This window comes from Jatropha curcas, chromosome 9 (assembly GCF_041381405.1).
Source record: "Jatropha curcas cultivar XTBG-Jc1 chromosome 9, XTBG_Jcur_1.0, whole genome shotgun sequence".
Lineage (NCBI taxonomy): Eukaryota > Viridiplantae > Streptophyta > Magnoliopsida > Malpighiales > Euphorbiaceae > Jatropha > Jatropha curcas.
The window spans coordinates 1,401,780-1,415,083 of record NC_143159.1 but is presented as its reverse complement, the minus strand read 5'-3'; the positions used below and the strand labels follow the sequence as shown (position 1 = coordinate 1,415,083).

The 13,304-nt window shown below is 32.5% G+C and overlaps 2 protein-coding genes across 2 annotated transcripts; one reads left to right on the top strand and one right to left on the bottom strand.

The window, feature by feature from the left end:
- Nucleotides 1–6,150: 6,150 nt before the first annotated feature.
- On the top strand, nt 6,151–8,218 carry LOC105633889 (glyoxal oxidase-related protein). Its single transcript, XM_012216592.4, has one exon. The coding sequence runs from the start codon at nt 6,365–6,367 to the stop codon at nt 8,015–8,017; it is 1,653 nt and encodes a 550-aa protein (XP_012071982.1). The 5' UTR covers nt 6,151–6,364; the 3' UTR covers nt 8,018–8,218.
- Nucleotides 8,219–9,737: 1,519 nt separating this feature from the next.
- Nucleotides 9,738–10,946, bottom strand: LOC105633890 (histone H3.3). The gene is made up of 4 exons (XM_012216593.4): nt 10,652–10,946; nt 10,346–10,422; nt 10,157–10,247; nt 9,738–10,061 (listed from the first exon to the last, which is right to left on the bottom strand). Exons 1-4 carry the CDS (start codon nt 10,721–10,723, stop codon nt 9,891–9,893), a joined length of 411 nt encoding a protein of 136 aa, XP_012071983.1. The 5' UTR covers nt 10,724–10,946; the 3' UTR covers nt 9,738–9,890.
- Between the last annotated feature and the right edge of the window lie 2,358 nt (nt 10,947–13,304).

Sequence of the window (13,304 nt, the reverse complement as noted above, 5' to 3'; positions counted from 1 at the left end):
CAAAGTTTATTTATTCCTTCCATGCAAAAAATACAGCAAGCACGTTTTAAAGCAATTGCTTCATACTCATATCGATCACTTCGTAATTATTTAAAATTTTATTTAAAATATAAGCATGCGAGAGTTTTAAAAATACTAGTAAAAATAAATGACTAAATTTTAATTTTTTTTTTTTTTGAATTTGATTTTATTGATAATTTTAAAATTTATATTTGAGAAGGCATTATTCTCACTAAATTCAAGTTAATTATCTATTTGTAATCATAGACCTGATAATTAATCAAAACCCCAAAGAAGTTATTTGATAAAAAGAAAAAAAAAAAAAGTGGGTTTATTATGACATAATTACAGTTTTGTCTGGTTGTTCCAATAGCAGCCAAAACTGCTTCTTCCTGGTTTTGTTAAACGAAAACATTTGCATGTGCTCTGTAATATGCACCTCAAAATTCTCTTTTATTTTCCAGTTGGGATTCAGAAAATCGTTTTTGTCCTGTTTGGCTTGGTTGGATGTGAAGAAAGTTGAACCAAATCCAAATTAAGGAATCTCTCTATCTAATTTTTTATATACTGTTTAAAGTCACCCATTTCTAATTTACCTAATACTTACTGTTAGACTTCAATATTAGGAAGCCAAGCCACCTTTGTTGCGTTTCAAAATTAAATTGCTTTAATGTATAAACGAAAGTTCAAAGTTTTATTAATTTGGTTATCTTTGAATATCTAAATTCTCAAAAAGAAAAATAAAAATGAAAAAGGACTTTGATTTTCATTTGTTTTAATGATCATTGGTTATAGTTTTGAATCATGGTTATTCAAAACTGCAAGTAATTATTTCTGGTTTTTGAAAGGGATTGTGACTGAATAATATGACATTTTAACAATATTACATTAATTCAACTAATACCAAATCCTTAGGATTTTTCCTTTATCAATTAAAATTCATTAGGTTAACATGAGAGAGTGGGAACTTATTAAGGGAATGTGTTTTGTTACACAAAATAATGTTTTTTTTTTTTTTTTAAAGAAAGCAGTTTTCTTAAAAAAATGAAAACTAAAAAACAGAAAATGAAAAATGCGTTTACTGGTGCCAAGAAAACAATATTTATTTTTATTTAAATATTTATTTAACAACAAAAAAACACAAAATAACTTATTTAAATATTTTTATTTTTTCAATATTTATAGATACTATAATTTTTTATTAAGAATATCATTTTTTTTAAAATAGAAAACATAACTTTTATTGTAAGGAAAAGTGGAAAAAAATTAAAAATATTTTTCGAATCTTAGTCGATTATTAATTTGAAAAAATTGGATTATGATATAAGTTGGCTTGAAAATTGAGTTAAGACTTAACTCGCTTTCTAAAAACTAACTCATAGGGAGGAGATTGTTTGAGTTTATATTTTAAATAAACATCTTATCCAAAATCAATGTGGGGTAATACGAGAAAATAAAATCCATACATTCAACCTAGTATATATTGTTTTTATTAACTATTAAATTTAATATTAAAAAATAGTTTTAAAAAAACATAGTCCAAGACAAAAGTTGATTATTCTTTGGATGGAAATGTCACGACTCACGATTGACAACCTAGTCATTGTTTAAGAAGGGGCCAACTTACAGCCTGTTACTATAAGCACTAATCATAGAAGGAAATGCTGATTTAAGTCATTGTATGTAAAGTCATATTCTCAATGCGTTTTGTCAATTGTCGTTATATATATAAGCTTTAGACGGGCTCGGATACCACCAAACGACAACTCTTTCAGTTGATTAATTAAGTCGTTAAGAAACAAAGAAATTTATAGTTTAATAGATAACAATCCAATTAAGCAATTAAGTCACTCCATTGAAATGTGATTAAGTTTAGAAAAAGTATCCGTTAAATCAACTAACCCATTTAAGTCACGACATTGAAATTTCATGCATAATGAGAGTGATGTGATAAGAACAATCTGAGAATTTGAGTGAGAGGACAAAAGAAATTGTCACAGAAACAAATATGAGCTTAAATTAAAAATTATATATTATCTTCAATTTGTTAGTTTCTTTTTGAAAAGTTTATTACATTAGCACGTGCTGCATCTATATATATATATAGATAATTTGGAGAAGCTTGGAGGCTTTTCAACATATATAGTTTGGCTTCTAATTATTATTTCAAACGAGCATAAATTGATTTTCAAAAACGAATATGGTTTTTAATTTACAGGGAGAAAATATTGAATAAAAGTACTAAAAAAGAGAAATAAATAGAAAAGTGGAAATAAAATAAAGCTTAAAGCCCATGTATCTCCCTTCTTTTATGTGGAGCATAAATTAAAAGGAATGCATGGAATACCTTAACTGGTTAAAAGGCATCAACAAAGTTTTAAGAGACGAGTGTGTGTGTGTTTCTTTACAGTTTGTCATTAAGAAGAAGCAAGTTCATTAGTTGGCTGGCCACCGAAAGAGCTCGCATCAGCCTTTGATAAATTTCCACTGCCAATATTACACAAGGAATATTTTTCCCAGCCAAGTTACATATCATATAGATTCCTTCGAATACAAGTTTTGGTTCCATGTGCATGGCTGTGAAATTTCAGGATTTCTAACTTTTTGACTTGGATATTTATTTTCTCATAAATAGCAGTCGGGGAATTACGAGACATAGCATGCATGTCCCAGCTTGCTATATAAAACTCTGTTTTTTCTTACTCTCAGGTTCGATTATCGGTGAACTTCTACCCAAGTTCTCATGTCAGTCGGGCTCATGAAATTGGATCGTGACATTTACAATTCTCAACATGCATATAAACTTGAAAATCTCTACCTATTTATAGGAGAGGGATAGACTTAAATCTCGTAATCCACTAAATAAAAAAAAAAAAAATTCAATATGAGGTCTTGAAATAACACGATGACCTACACAATAGAAGTATTTATCTTATTTATTCACCAAATTGATGAAAACTCATTAGTAAAAAATCCAACCAGACCACATCGGATTTATAGAGAAATATAAAATTTTGATTTTATTTTTTTATTTTTCTCAACTGTGTAAATGATTAAATTAATTATTGACTATGTAAAAAGAATGACCCGTCAATATCAAAATTAAGAAATTTAACACGTCAATCCATGCACAATTATCCATCCATAAATAGAATTTTGTAGATCTATCTTGAAGTTCTTTAGAGTAGGTTTTCCTATTCAATTTTTAGGATATGGTTAAAGAATACTCATATGGTTGGGCTGGAAAAATGAAGAGATCATTCATTCTAAGTCCATTTTGGGTTCTTTCAGAAAAAAAAAAGTCCATATTTGTGTTTGGATTGTTTTCAAATTGAAAAATGCATTCTTCTTAATAAATCCTTGATGTTGATTGAGCTAGACAAATCCTTTTATTTTTGTCAAGCTAGCCCGCAGATAAGATATCATTGGTGAGCAAGTAACGATCCACCACCACGCAAATTTAAGGCAAGTAAACTTAATTACTGTACGTGAAGTTGTTGATTCCCATTATGCAAATTGAAGAAAAATGGGAAAATTTTCCAATACGACCCTAGCAAAAATTGGTACGATCATTGCATTCCTTCTTCTATATGTACATATTATTGTACTGGCTGCTTTTTCTTATTTTCCCCTTCCTTTTTCTTTAATTTTCTCTATTTTTTTTATATAATAATTAAACTTATGCGAAAGAGAGACCCAATTTGTTATTGGAATAGAATTGCTAATATTAATTATTAGATATAAAGTTTGATATAATACACATGCAAAGGAATCCAAATTCCAATATTATAAAATAATAATTTCAAAGAAAGAGTAAAATATTACAAGTAATTCCACAGAAAAGAACAAAGAAGTCTCAAACCTGCTGTCATTGTTCGAGGAATAATGGAATAATCCCCCTTGACCTGTCACGTAAATAACTATTAGATATTTAACCTAACAAGTAAATAAAATAATGCAAGAAACGTCCTCCAGGCTTCACCAACGAAAACGGGAGGAGATGATGAAATATAATTCTTTCGTTATAAGGATATTTCAGACCATTGAAAAACTCAAAGTGATAGACTTACCGTCGGGAGAAAGAGATATTGACAAAGTGAGAGAAAGTAGAGCACACAATATTGATAAGATGCGAGTATGGCTGTTTCTGCTAAAAGCACATTTCTTGCACGTGTTGCCAAGCTCTCAAATATAAAGAGAAATAAAAGAATGGGCCACACCCATGTTCAGCGCGTGGTCCCGAGTGCAACTGGTTCGATTGAGACAGGCGGATCGGGTTGGCGGTTAGGCTTTTGTAGTAACTTCGTATCTCGAGTTAGACTGATAACATAGGAATCATTTTTAGGTGATTAGCGACGTATAAGTCTGCTTCAGACAATAATTGATCTTGTCGCAAGGAACAGTCCAATGCTCAGCTCGGCCCTCTAGATGTAGATTGGTGTCAAATTGAACCAAGCATTAGTTTTGCTATCTAAACTTTCGTAATGGACCTATTTTCATTTCAGAAGTAATTTAATAATATACATATTTAATTTTTCGGCAATTTTTCGGCAATGCCACCTACTTGTTTACTATTTCCGCTTCACTTTAATAATAATATTTTATTTTTTTTTATAAAAATTAAAATAATTGAAATGCATAAATTTCCTAAAAAATATAAGTGATTCGCTTAAAATTTTTGTACAGGATTATAGTTATATTTTCCCTTTTTTATTTGTCTTATACTATAGTCCTGTTCCGCTATAAAAACATTTGATTTTTAAGCTTGTCATTTTATTTCTATTTAATATTCATTTTCATGATCAAAATTATTATTGTTACCAACAATATTAGCATATTCTGTAATTTTAATTGGTTTAGTTCTTGTAATAAAAAATAAATAAATTTTGATTAGTTTAAAAAATAGTTTAGTATGAGTCATTTAATTATAACAGAATTATATAAGTTGTTTAATAATTATTATTATAAGACATATGAAAAAATAAGCAAAAGTTATATTCTTTTTTTTCCTGTAAAAGTAAACTTCTTTCTATTTATTTTCTCTCATATTAAGAAATAAAGGTGTATTAGAGAATTGAATTATTTATAATAACGTGTATCAAATAAGGCAACATTAAATGAAAAACACATTTCATTTCTAAAAAAATTATAAAGTTATTCATTACTTTCATAATTAAAAATAAAATATTATAAAACATATATATTTGGCGACCTTTTTATTTTAAAACTTTTTATGTCTATTATTAATTTATTACAATAATATCGTTAATTTTGTATCATTTTGTGATTTAAAATAAACTTATCATTATAAATGCATTGTTTAGCAAAATTAATTACATATTAAAGTATAATATAAAATAAATTAAAAATTAGAATATTTAATTAAAAATTTTAAAACATTTTATGGTGATTTAATATTTTTTTTCCAAAAAAATCACCATTCTATAAAACTAATCTAATTTTCTATAAGTGAACAAGCCATAATTATTCGTTTGAAAAGGAAAGTAACCTAAAATTTGAAACAAATGAAGTGTAATTCTATTTTTATGGACAGAGGGGCAATTTAACAATATTAATTATATTTTCTAATATGTGTAAAACACAAATTATGGAAAAATTATGAGATATAGGGGATATTAACATCATTTTCTCCAATAATTCATAAATATTTAGAAACTACGTTAAAAAAAGACACTATAAATTAACTAAAGAAAAGTAAAGATTGTTTTTTATGTTTAATACATTCAAATTAATTAAGTCGCATAATTTAATTTTATACACCGTTAGACAATTTGCTTTAAAATAAAAGAGGAGATAATTTTTAACTGTCTTCTGGTGCGTAAGAAAATTTGAAAAAAGAAAATTTACATGTACCGATTCATAATTTCACTCATGAGCCAAATCAATGAGAATAAATTTTCTTATTGAAAGAAAGATATTTTTTATGATAAACTAGAAAAAAATAATAAAATTAAAATAATTTTAAAGAGTATTTAATATAATTGATTTGGTCCATAAGCGTGGTTAGGTACGCAAGTAATTTGTAGAAAATTTTCGTTGTATTCATGGCACCGACTCTTGACAACCAAGACGACGAAGAAGAAACGTAAAGGGTCGAATCGGTATAACCTTGTTTCTTCTCGCCCGTCAATCGTCATTAACCTGACTTAACTATGGTTTTCACACTGTCCAAATTACCAGAGTTTTGTCCCTCGTGATGGAAAAGCGTGTGGGAGTTTCAATCTAATTAACCCTCGTTCACTATTTAAGGAGCCGACAAACCGTCAGACAGACACTCCACCACTAACCCCGACCAAATCATATCATAGTCCATGAACAAAACCTTACAAACATCCTTCTACCAATGTCTCATAATTATTTCTCTCTTTCCTTTCTCTTCCTGTTCCTTCTCCTTGCTACTCAACCATGTCACCGGATACTAACAGAGGCTGCCGGTGGTGGCCGGTGGCAACTCTTGCAAAAAAGCATTGGCATAACAGCTATGCACATGCAGCTCCTCAACAATGACCGTGTCGTAATCTTTGATCGGACCGACTTTGGTATCTCAAATCTGTCATTACCGGAAGGGCAATGCCGGGATGATCCAAATGAACTGGTGATCAAAACTGACTGCACAGCCCACTCCGCGGAGTACGATGCTTTGACCAATAAATTTCGGCCTCTTAGGGTTCTAACAAACGTTTGGTGCTCTTCAGGTGCTGTCACGCCCGATGGCCGTCTGATCCAAACCGGTGGATTCAATGACGGTGAACGTCAGGTCAGGGTTTTCTCGCCATGCAGTAGTACTAACTGTGATTGGCAAGAAGTTGGAAATGGACTTAAAGCAAGAAGGTGGTACGCTACTAATCATATATTACCAGAAGGTAATCAAGTCATTATTGGAGGTAGAAGGCAATTTAGTTACGAATTTTATCCTAAAACTGGGGCTGCAGATTTGTATAGTTTGCCATTTCTTGTCCAAACTGATGATCGTAACATTGAGAATAACCTTTACCCATTTGTTTTTCTTAATGTTGACGGGAATTTGTTCATTTTTGCAAATAATCGAGCTATATTGTTTGATTATAAGCTTGGTAAGGTAGTCAAGACTTACCCAGAAATTCCTGGCGGTGATCCACGGAGCTATCCAAGCACAGGCTCTGCGGTTTTGCTTCCGTTGAAGAAGTTACAAGCAACGAATATTGAAGCTGAAGTTTTGGTTTGTGGAGGCGCACCAAAAGGTTCTTATGTTCAGGCTAAAAAAGGTAACTTTGTTAAAGCATTAGATACTTGCGGTCGGATCAAGATAACCGACCCGAATCCAAAATGGACTATGGAGAATATGCCCCATTCTAGAGTTATGGGTGACATGATATTACTTCCAAACGGCAACGTTTTGATCATAAACGGCGCCAGCGCTGGCACTGCTGGATGGGAATTTGGGCGGAATCCAGTCTTGAATCCGGTCTTATACAACCCGGATAAGGCAATCGGGTCAAGATTTGAGTCCCTAAATCCCACCACAATACCAAGAATGTACCATTCAACTGCAATTTTGCTCAGAGATGGACGGGTTCTTGTTGGTGGAAGCAATCCTCACATATATTACAACTTCACAGGAGTTCTATTCCCCACTGAATTAAGCTTAGAGGCATTTTATCCTCCATATCTGGATTCGCAAAATAATAATTTGAGGTTAACAATCGTGTCTCCAGCATCCAAAGCTAAGATTGGCTATGCACAAAAATTACTTGTACGTTTCAAGGTTGCTGGCAGGCTAGATACGAACACGGTATCGGTTACCATGATAGCACCTTCATTTACTACACATTCTTTCTCTATGAATCAGAGATTGTTGGTCCTTGAGAACGAGAAGGTTACAAATGTAGGAACAGCGACGTATAACGTTGAAGTTACGGCTCCGCGTTCCCCTAATATTGCACCGCCGGGATATTATCTGTTATATGTGGTTCATCAAGATATTCCCAGCGAGGGCATATGGGTCCAAATCGTTTGACAATATATTTGGGTGTTTCTGTTATAATACTACAGTTTTCCTGTACGCTTATTTGAAGCAAAGGTTTCTAGAAAATTACTAATGGTAATTGTAATTAGATAGGGTTAAGTATATATCCTCTGTGCCATCCAAGCATTAGTTGTGCTTATTCAGTTAATTTATTGAAATGATAATGAAATATTTATTTTATTATTATTATTATTATTATTATTTTCGGTTGTTTCTCAAAATAGAGTATCGTTGTTATTTGATTTTGTATAGCCAGTTCATCAATTGCCGCCATGCATTTGAATTTGATTAAAGGTGATGATTAGACGTCGTAAATTGGAGTAGAAGCTTTAATTAGATGACACGTCATGGAAGTAACCGTAAAGTGATTATCAATTTGCCCAAAAATAGATTATATATAGCACAGCTGGCAGGCGAAAATGGAAAGCTTTTCTCATTGGAACAGAAAGATTTGTACATCATCGATACACCGACAATGTACTAACCAGACCACAGTGTAAAGGTATCATCAGTAGCATACAAAACAGTAAGTTACAGAGCAAACAGCTTTTGATAGAAGCTTCTATAATGACATCAAATTGAAGCTGTATTACAGAAGTTACGTTTAAAGAACAGACATAAATGTCATTTTCCCATCAAAATAACCCACACAAAGTTACCAATATATACGTAGTCCATAAGAAACCTATGCAATTTTACGACAAATCTACTATGCAAAACACAGTAAGTTCTAAGGTGCCAAAACATGATCTCCAAAAAGCAGAGTCTGGTCCTGTTTATTGTAAATGTTTAAAAAAGCGTAAAATCAAGAAACGATAAAGCTTCCCTTGATTGATCAAAAGAGACAAGTGGGAAGCAAAGATTATCATATTTATAATTCTATAACCTACATAATCTACATTGGGATAGCCAGGTTAAGCACTGGAGGAAGGCCCATTGAATTAAAATGCCATTCATGTGAGTGCGAGTCAAGAGAAGGATAGAATTAATCTGACAGAGAATATAAAATTGTCAAAAAGGGGGCAACTCGCTTTTGCTGATGGCGTCACGGGTGGGTTGTTGGAACCTGATTTCAAAGTTCACGGGCTTGGCTGCTCCTACTACTGAAATGTAGACAAGGATGATTCCATTTTCACCTATCAAATTCATATAGTACAAACAATTTTTCTTCACGGGCTTAATCATTATCTCTAGTATTCTAAGAACCAAGTAATGTTCTCGATAGAGAAGGACCAGAGCCTCGTCAATAACAACTACCGAGAGTAGCCCCAATTCTCCAGACATGACTGAAGCAAAATTGGCAGGCTGGCGGACCTAAAATTTGGTGAAACTTACAGTAGCTATCTCGACGACAGACCAGCCCACAGTACCCAAAAAAAGCACAAAACGCTCTCTGATCTGATAGTCTCGGGCTTACTGATAAGATTGGATAAGCGTTTGGGCTTATATTCAGACAAGCACAACAAAACTGACAGGCCCAATCCACCGAATTACAAGCCCATACAATTAGAACACCAGATCGGAGGATAGTTGACCAGTCCACGTTCAACTCCATATCAACACGGTTTGCAAATCTCGAACAGAAACAGTGACACTCATTTCATTTAATAGTAACAAACGCGCAAAAGCTTAAAACCGTACAAAGAAAATATTCAACAACAGTCGAAGTTGCAGATACTAATTAGAAATTAATCAGATTGCAAAGATAGTATTGTGAAATCACATGAAATTCTACTGAATCATGTAAATACATAGATTTTAATAATTCCTTATATCAAATTATATAAAGCAAAGTGTCGAAAATACAAGAACCAAAATCCTTAATAGAAGGATATACAAATATAACAAAAGGTATTATCCCTATCTATGCACGTTCACCACGGATCCGTCGAGCCAACTGGATGTCTTTAGGCATTATTGTTACCCGCTTGGCGTGAATGGCGCAGAGATTGGTATCTTCAAAAAGACCCACCAAATAAGCCTCCGCAGCCTCCTGGAGCGCAAGCACCGCATGACTCTGAAACCTCAAATCCGTCTGCCAAAAAACAATACACGAGATAAATAAATCTCGGCAATAGAGTCTTTCAAAATTAACGTGCAAATTTAAAAAGAGCTAATTAGATTTTATACCTTAAAATCTTGAGCGATTTCACGAACAAGGCGCTGGAAGGGCAATTTGCGTATCAAAAGCTCGGTACTCTTTTGATACTTTCTGATTTCACTGTTGATTTAATAAACAAAAGGAAAATGGGTTAGGATTAGAACTAGAGAAACCAATTGGAAGGTATAGGAGTTCAAATTAGGGAAAACATTGTATACCGAAGAGCCACAGTTCCAGGACGGTATCGATGGGGCTTCTTAACTCCACCAGTAGTTGGAGCGGATTTTCTAGCAGCCTATAAATGCAATTGAATAACAAATAGATTAGAATAATTAAAACAATTCAATTGATTCATGGGAAAGAAAACAGAATCCTGAAACCCTAGAATTACAAGTAAAATAAGCCAACGATTGCAAACGATCGAATTGAACTCAACAAATTCAAAGAACATGAAACCTAAACTAATTCTATTTTCCCTCAAATCAGACATAACGAAACGACCTAGAGAGCGTAACGAAACAAACCTTGGTTGCAAGCTGCTTCCTCGGAGCCTTTCCACCGGTTGATTTGCGAGCAGTTTGCTTCGTACGAGCCATTTCTCCGGATATGTACGAAACAGAGTTCTTCAAAAAGGGAAAACTTAAAAGATCTGCAGAGAAAACCAAATTCTGTACTTGCTAGAGACGGCTTAAAAACAAGAATATGTTGAATGAGAAAAAGATGCGGTACTTATATAGAGAGAGGGACAAGAGAAGGAGAGGGGTTAGGTCGGTTAAAGTAGAAGATCATGGAAGGAACGTGGACCGGAAGTCTGGAAGTCTTCAACGGTTTTGTGCGGAGTTCAGGATTTTGAAATGGCCTTTGATCCCGGTGATTGTCACTCATTGGTTGCTGTAGTTCCTAGAGGATTGCCAGCGTGGACTAGTGGTTTACGTCATTTTCCTATTATGTTTATTTTTTAAATCAAATCCTATTTAAAAATATATACTTAGGAATTTATACACCTATTAAATTGCAGCAAAAAGTTCAAGCACTGAATTAAAAATTCAGCTCGCTACAAGCAACCAATAATTCGATGGTTGTAATCAAAATCCTGTCGCACATAATCTAAAAAACATAAAGCAGAAAAATCATTAAACATGATGAACCCTTTTTATATATGACACTTTAAAAAATAATTGCTATCAGAAAATTATTATCTCTAACACGTATACTAGAAATTATTAATTATGATCTCTCTCTTTTTTTTAATACCCAATTGTTTTATCAAAAAAATGCAAAACTAAATCTAAAAAGAATGTAGATAAACTTTGTCTCAAAAAGAATCTAAACGAATTCATATCCAAGGACATTCACAATAAATAATAACATATAAAATTTAGAATGTTTTAAATACGAAAAACTAAAATTAGGATGAAGAAAAATGAATTTCTAAATGTCAACGAGTGTGAAATTGATTATTTACGTTAATGCTCCGTTTGGTACAAATGAAGTCAAAGTGTAAATTGATTTATAAATAAATTTTATATAAAATTCATTTGTAAACGAATTTTTTTATGTTTAGAATAAATTTAAAAATTAAAAATTTATTTACTTTTTGTAATACCCCGAATTTTTATTTTCGAAACTTTTGAATTTTTTTTTAAATCAAAAATCTCGATTTTCAACTATATGGGCTATATATATACCAAACAATCTCAATTCGAGCCCAAGTTTGTGGGTCGGGCTTAAGCCCAAATATATCACCGGAATTTGTCGATTTGAGAACAGTTGAAAAGTTCGAGAAATAATATGAAATGCCAGCAATTTAGTCTATTATGAATATATATAAATTAATTATTCTACAATCAAATATCATTACTATTATTATTATTTTTATTATTATTTTTATTTTATTATTTTTGAATAAATGGAGGAAATATTTTCTAACCTAACTAAATAATTACAATAAATTGAATTGAACCCGGGAATCAAATCGATTTTTGGAAACCACACGAATAGCTTGAAAACCAAGTGAAAAACCTGCAAATCGAGCAAGAATCGAGCCAAATCGTTGAACTAGACCAACCGGTTCGAATCGAACCGGAATGGTCTAGAAACCGACATTCTTTCTTTCTTTTCTTTTCTTCTTCTTCTCTGCAGAGCGCGCGACCTCCTCCTTCCTCCTTCCCCGTCCCAGCCATTGGAGCCGACCAAGCTCGCCTCGCCGTCGCGTCACCACTGCAGATGCTCAAGCCTCCTCCTCCTCTCCGGCGAGCACAGCGATGGCAGAAGTCGCAGCTCTGCTCCACTGCCAGATCACGTCTCCTGCTCGATTTTCGACGACCTCACCGTTTTTCGGCGATCCCCGTTAGCAAGGTGAGTTTGGAATCCAAAGAATATAATTTGTGCAGCAAACATAGCTTTAACTCATTTCAGTAGGTGATAGATGGCCATTGGAATAAGTTTATACTTGATTGCGAAAATTTGACAGTTGATAAAATTTACGATTTTAGCGATTAACTGCCATATTTTGCAGATATTGATCTCAAAATTGAACTTTATAGGAAGTATTCTTCATTTTCGATAAATTATTGTTTGATCTCAGGCCTGCTAGCCGTTCGGCCACCATGGCCAGCGGCGACGGTGGAGGTTTTCGGTGACCGAAAAGTGCAAAATAGGCAGAATCCTGCACTCAACCCATAGAATACGACTATACTATTAGATTTGCAATCTGACATTGTTTGACTCAAATTTATAATTAGGCCTAGAAAGTATAAGACTGTAGAAAATTAGTTAATCAAGGATATTAGCTAAATAATTACACGAATTATACCTAAGAATGAATTAGTTATACAAAAGAAATGTTTAAGATGGGAATCTATCTCCTTGTGGATCTTTTAGTTATTAAGCTTCAATATATATTAGTTAATAGTAATCTTTAAGTAATCGAAGTTGAAGTAATGCATAATTTTATTAGAAAATGGCTTAAGTCAATTTGATTTGGGTCTGAATTTGATTGTGATTATTTGTCTTGTTTGAATTTTATAGCTTTATATGGATTTTAATGTTTTCTAAACATGGAAATTGACATGAATTGGGATAAGAGGAGTTTTAATTTTATGTTGAAATAGGCCTAGTTAAAATTATTGTGATTCTTGTTAGGGAACCTTGATAGGTAAATATATTTAATTTTGA